Source organism: Octopus bimaculoides, chromosome 11, assembly GCF_001194135.2.
Source record: "Octopus bimaculoides isolate UCB-OBI-ISO-001 chromosome 11, ASM119413v2, whole genome shotgun sequence".
Classification (NCBI taxonomy): Eukaryota; Metazoa; Mollusca; class Cephalopoda; order Octopoda; family Octopodidae; genus Octopus; species Octopus bimaculoides.
In genome coordinates, this window is record NC_068991.1 from 53,012,715 (window position 1) to 53,018,973 (window position 6,259).

At 34.2% G+C, this 6,259-nt stretch overlaps 1 protein-coding gene across 1 annotated transcript in view; it reads right to left on the reverse strand.

Moving 5' to 3' along the window:
- Nucleotides 1-5,875, reverse strand: part of LOC106873231 (lysocardiolipin acyltransferase 1) — a 24,043-nt gene extending 18,168 nt beyond the window's left edge. Inside the window, exon 1 of the mRNA XM_014920506.2 lies at nt 5,165-5,875. Coding sequence (XP_014775992.1) covers nt 5,165-5,341 — 177 coding nt within the window. The 5' untranslated portion in view covers nt 5,342-5,875. The remainder of the gene's footprint in view (nt 1-5,164) is intronic.
- Nucleotides 5,876-6,259: the final 384 nt, after the last annotated feature.

The window sequence follows — 6,259 nt, forward strand, 5'->3', positions numbered from 1 at the left end:
TATATATATATACATGCACACACACACATACACAATACTTCCAGAAATCAATTTCATCAAATTGGATGAGTCAGCTCAAGAACAAGTATCACCAGTCATCCCAGTCCTTTGTCATCCTGAGATCAGCCTTCACCACTTCATCCCATGTTTTCCCTCTTCTGCAAGTTTCATCCATTACTAAGTGATCTGCACTTTTTTGTACAGCTGTCCACATGAAAATGCATTACATGTCCAATACCAGTGCAGTCTTCTTTCTTGCATGCTACACCAAATTCCTCTTATGCCCAGTTATTCTCTCAGCACATTTGCAATGATTTTCATGCATACTCACATTGCATATGAAATGGAGTATGCTCCATTTCTTTCCAGTCAATTCAAATCCTTTGCATTCAAGGCTCAGGTCTTACTACCATGCAGCATCACAGTTCTAATAGAAGTATCTAACAATCTGTACTTCACTTTGAAGAAAAAGGACATTTGCTGCTAGCAGGAGATGTAGCACCCCAAACTTTCTCCAGCCTATTCTTATTCAGGCTACTATACTTTCAGAGCAACTATCTTCTTTACAAATTATATCTCTGAGGTAACAAAAGCTATCAACTGCTTCTAGTGAGCCAGTAAAGAGAATTTATTTCCAGTGTGCTCTTAGTATGTATTGCTCCAGTGCATTATTACATCCGAAGCTTATATTCTAGGATAGTCTGCCTTTAATTCCACTAAATTTCATGTGTCCATAGCTTACATCGAGTACAGCATATGAAATTTATACCCACTCCTTTCCTGCATATTGAGCAAGGCCATTTCACTGAAGCTCTCAGGGATCCATCGTCTTTCTTGCAAACTAAATCCTTCATGTTTTCTAGGTTTAGCTTTCAGTCCTTGGTTTGTTTCCAAGCCTGAATTTTCCTCTCTAATTTCCCTATAGATTCAGCCATGAGAACTAGATCATCAATATATAGGAGTTTCCATAGACAGACTGAAACTCCTCTGTGATGGTCTGCAGGACTATGATGAATAGGAGAGGACTGAAGACTGAACTTTTATGGACTCCTACCTTCATGCTAAATTCATCATTGAAATTATTGTTGATTCTTACTCTACCCAATATACCATTGTACATAGCTTGTAAAGTGGTGCCCTGTCAAACACCATCTTCAAACTGCATCACATCTAAGTCTATTCAGTTGTGGATCAATTGTGCTAAGAATCTCTCTTCATAACCTGACCTGATACTTATACACACACACACACATCCAGTTTTACTGTCAAATTGATAGAACACATTGGTCATCCAGAGTGAGTTCTCAGGTTCACGTTTGTGGTATTATGGATGAGGAGGTTCTTAGTTTCAGACAAACCAGTACAACGCTCTCACATAGACTAACTATGTACTTGCAAACTCAATGAAGGGTAAAAAAAAATAAGACTACCCTTTTCCTTTCCAATGATGGATAGGACTTCAAGATATAGGTATTCCAAGATTACCTATCTTTTTACTGTCTACTTTTATAATTCATATTCTTTTGTAAATTAATTTGTAATTCGATATGAAATATTAATGTCAAGTATTAATGATTAAATGATATAAGTAATTGGGTGGAGTGAGTATTAGTCTAGGGTACTTGTCAAAGTCACAGAAATGCTGTTCAAGTCATGCGGGGTCATACCAGAGCTGAAGAATTCTTTTCTTTTTCCAGATTTTCCATACTAAAAAGTCAAAGAGTATTTTCAGTAATCTTTATTTTGAACAACATATTTTCAAATTTATTATTGGTTTTGATTTTCATCCATCTTTCAACAAACTTGATGGGAAGCAGCACTTCCCTCTCCATCTTTGTTTTCCTTTTCAAGTGAAACTTGAAAAAGTTGATGAAAATTTGGTCAGTGTGGTTTACCATACAACTCTCGTTTTCCAAAGCCGTTAAACAGATAAAAACTTCCAAGACTACCTGCCCTTTTCCCGCCAAAGGAAGGCAGCATAAAGATCTTCACAATAGATTCAACCAATTCCCAGATCCATCCTAAACGTGACAGCGGGTGTTCAACATGAACTTATACAAGTCACGCTGCTCATCATGTATAAACTAATACATTACTCCAGCAAACACTATTATACTATAAAATAATGGTTTCAAATTTTTGGTCAAGGCCAAGTTTTGAGGGGAGGGGTTAGTCGTTACCATCGACTCATGTACTTGACTGGTACTTCATAAATAATGTGAAATAATAAGAACAAGTGATAAAAGAAGCTTTTTATCACTTGTTCTTTCTTTTTCAGATAGTACTACTTCTTAATGGCCACAAACTCAGACTTATCTCTCAACTTTAAAAACCTCTTTAACCCAATTACAAGTGCAAAGTGGCTAGGTGTGACGTTATCAATCGTGATTTAAATCTCGATCACTCCAGGGCAGCTGGTAGAGTTACGATGTATTTCAGCATTGCAGCTACTCTCCCGCCGCCACCTCGATTTGGGTTACTTGTAACTTTAAAACTTTAATTTCTAAAAACGTAAAATTTCTGTTGAATATTATTAACTTATCGACTAAATAAATTAGAAATGATCTAGTCAATCTTTCGTTTTGACTCTACAAGCAGTTCTAATATATTTAAATTACTAGTAAAACTTTTAATTTGAATTACTTTCTAATACAATGTCACTTTTTGAAAATGCTTGTGCTACTTTTTATGGTAACATTGGTTCAGGTTGTACTTGAAGTTGGGTAAATTGCATTGATAACTCGGCAATTAAAAGTTAACTAAAGCATTTCTTCACCGTACGATATTTCAACTAGATGAAATCCGTTTTCTTTAAAATGTTTTTCATTTCCTTCCGAGAATGCCCTTTACAGTCAAATTCCACTTGTGACATTAGTAATGACAGATTTTATAAGTTCGACTGACGATTATTATCGCTTTGTCTTCAACGTTAAATGTAAATTGTTTTGACAAAGTCTCCAGGTAGCGAACTACGTTACACAAATGAATGTGAATTAGATAGTTTAGTAAAAATAATTTTACAAATATATCACAAACGGCAACAATTTCAGACGGAAAAAAAAAGGTTGGCAAGCATCAAGTGTCATAAAGAAAGCTCTTAAAAACAGGGATACAAGTGCGTGTGACATTCAAATTAAAATGTCATCTATCATAATAGTAATAATAAGAATAATGGTTTGTATCAGTAATAAGTTTAAGGGTTTGTATTCGATGTGCAAAGAGCAATAAAAGGTAATTAAATGGTTGATAATCTAACAAAGCTACTTAACGACAACCAGAAAATGGCGTCAATATCACGTGACAATGGTGCTGCCAACATTTCATGGTCAATGTTTTGTCTTTTATTGAACAGGGGAAAAGTTGGGAAAACTAAATGTTGAACTACATAATTTCACCATGAAGCATGATGGATTGTCTTCCATGCTGTTGTCTGACATAAATCAACAAACATCTTGTTGTAAAACTGAGCATACATAAAGTTAACAAACGACATAAACTAATAATAATTTACTTCAATTAACAAATACATTAACTCATGAAATTAAGTCAAAAGTTGCAAAGATTTCTACAGGAAAATATTAGATGTAATCGATATACATCGCTAAAATTAGTCGAGTGTAAATAGCTCTGAAATTGTAAATACAGGTTAGGAAAACGAAATGTTTTACTGTCTCCAGTAAATCAACAATCATCAAGTTGTAAAACCAAACCGAAGTTTAATAACAATTGCAGAAATATATGACATCAACAATTATATCAATTGTTTTATGAAACTCAAGTTCGAAGTTGAAAAGATTTTTATAAGATTTGTTTTAATGTTTCAATACTTGTTTACACACACACACACAGGTATATTATACAGTATGTATGTATATATATAGGATTAATCTTGAGCAGCATGTAAACAAAATAGGGAGATAATTAATTAGATGCTTAATTGACTGATAGCAGACGCTAGGATTTTACAAGTTCTATTTAGGTTAATAAATATATTGTCAGTGAGCGACAACAGTACGATCAATATTAATAATCTTCTATTTTTTTTCCCCACATGTTACAATAACATTTCGTTAATGTGACAAAACATAATTAATGAGATGCGGACGTTTTTTATGTTGCCTTATAACCCCTGGTCAACAATGATCGAACAGACTTAGGTTCAACGGCAACTCGGTCCTTTTAGGGATGTCTAAAACAACATTATCTGATGTGTTCTTCCTGCCCCCCCACCGACACTTTTTTTTCTAAGGGTAAGAGAAGATTTGCTGCTGTTTCTAGCAGGTTAGGCTTATGTAACTGACAAACGGTTTAATTTTCCGAAGAGGTTTTTGAAACTCAAAACCGATTCATAAACTCTGTTTTATATAGTTTAAACAAAAAAAGCCAAACAAAACACTAAAAACTATAAAGCGAAAATGTATCCACAATTATTTTGTTTAACTGTCAAGGAGAAAGAAAATAAATATCCATTAATTTAAAATTAATGTCTGCAACACAGAAGACAAGTATATTTGTACAATTTGCAAAAACCAACACTAGCGTAACATCTGCTCGTTTAAATATTACACGATATAACAATGTTTTTAAATTTGCTTTGCAAACAGAATAATAAAGTTAGTCGTCTCACAACATAATTAACAAAAGTGAAGAAAATTTCAATGGCTTGAGGTCGAAGTATAAAAGTTAGCAGCAGGAAAAACAAAACAAATATTAACAACGACATTACAGTTTCAAGTTGACATTAAAAAATTACATATATTTTAAATATCTAAAGAATGTTTGGGTATATACAGTTTGGTATCAGAACGAAAAATGACTCAACAAAGTCAAATTTGCCGTCGACGAAAATTTTTGCAAACTTCTATTTGTGAAAATAGAATCGATATCACGTGCAAGGAAATAAATGATTTATTGTAAGCAAAGTTAAACAAACTATCGGCAGAATATATTAAAGAAATGTTTTGTTTTTGTTGTTAAAAGCATGAATAAAAGCAGCAACTGATAAGTGGCGAGGAATTTACTGTTGGCGAAAAGTTCTATCGATCTGTTTCGCAGAATTTGAAAGTAGATTTATAAATGCTGGTATCAGATCGTACGCACGCAGCCAGAGTGGGGGAAAGGATGATGTATATAGTTGTTTAGTAGAAATATTAATTAAACTTACCACGACGTAGAGTTTCCAGGAAAGGACGATCGTATCTAATAACCATCGTCCCCAGAAGGGCTCAAAAAGGGTAACTGGTAGGACGGGCGTCAGCAAGAAGAGTGTCCCCATCATACTACTAAGGAATACAAGACAGCTAAAGGTCACTCCGAGACACACTGCCGAGCGACTGGTCATCTTCAACAAGATTCATTCACTAACACAAGAATGAATGAACGATAAACAACGACGACACCGGTAGCCCTTTGCAAGCTGCTTTATCTTCTGCTTGGCTTCCGTCCGTTCCGCTCGAGCCTAGCTTTCTTCTTGATTAACCTTCTTCCTTTCATTTATTATTCAACCCTTCACTTTTTGATTTTGCTTTATTTTTTTTTTCTCCTAATGACTTCTGTTTATTTCTCCTATTTCCTTTCTGTTGTTATTTCCTTTCGAGTGAATAATTGTAGCAGGAATTGGGTGATACCTTGTCACTCTAAAACACCCTACGAGCTGATACCACACCATAAAGACTACTTTAACTACAGACAGATGAAATGACAGACTTCGGAAAGTCTGACGGACAAAATAAAAAAGATGAATGGAAGAGATATGACAAGAAAGGAAAGAAATGTAAGCGAAGTCGGCTAAGGGTAAATGGTTTTGGCTGTTAGTGCTGAATGATCGAGTGAGAAGATCTGCATGACGGTGAAATGTAGCAATTTGAATGGGAGGAGAAGGCAGAGGATACAGTTATAAGAGAGGAAGGGGAGGAGAGAGAGAGAAGTTAGGGGCAAAGGGAAACAAATGTCAGAGTTGTTGTGGAACTGGAATTGCAAGAAGATACAATTAATGACGGAGTAAAACTAACGACAAACTCATATACTACGCATGAAAAGATTTACTAAATAGACAAGTCCATTGCTATTTGTATAACCCAGTTTAATATTTCGATTGTGAACACACATTACTATTATATATAATTATTTTACTATAATAAAATAGAAACTTACTTTACTACACTTTATATATAAATATAATAAAATATAATATACCTTGTTACTAATTAATTGACGAAATAGGGCATTAAATTTTATATATATATATATATATATATAT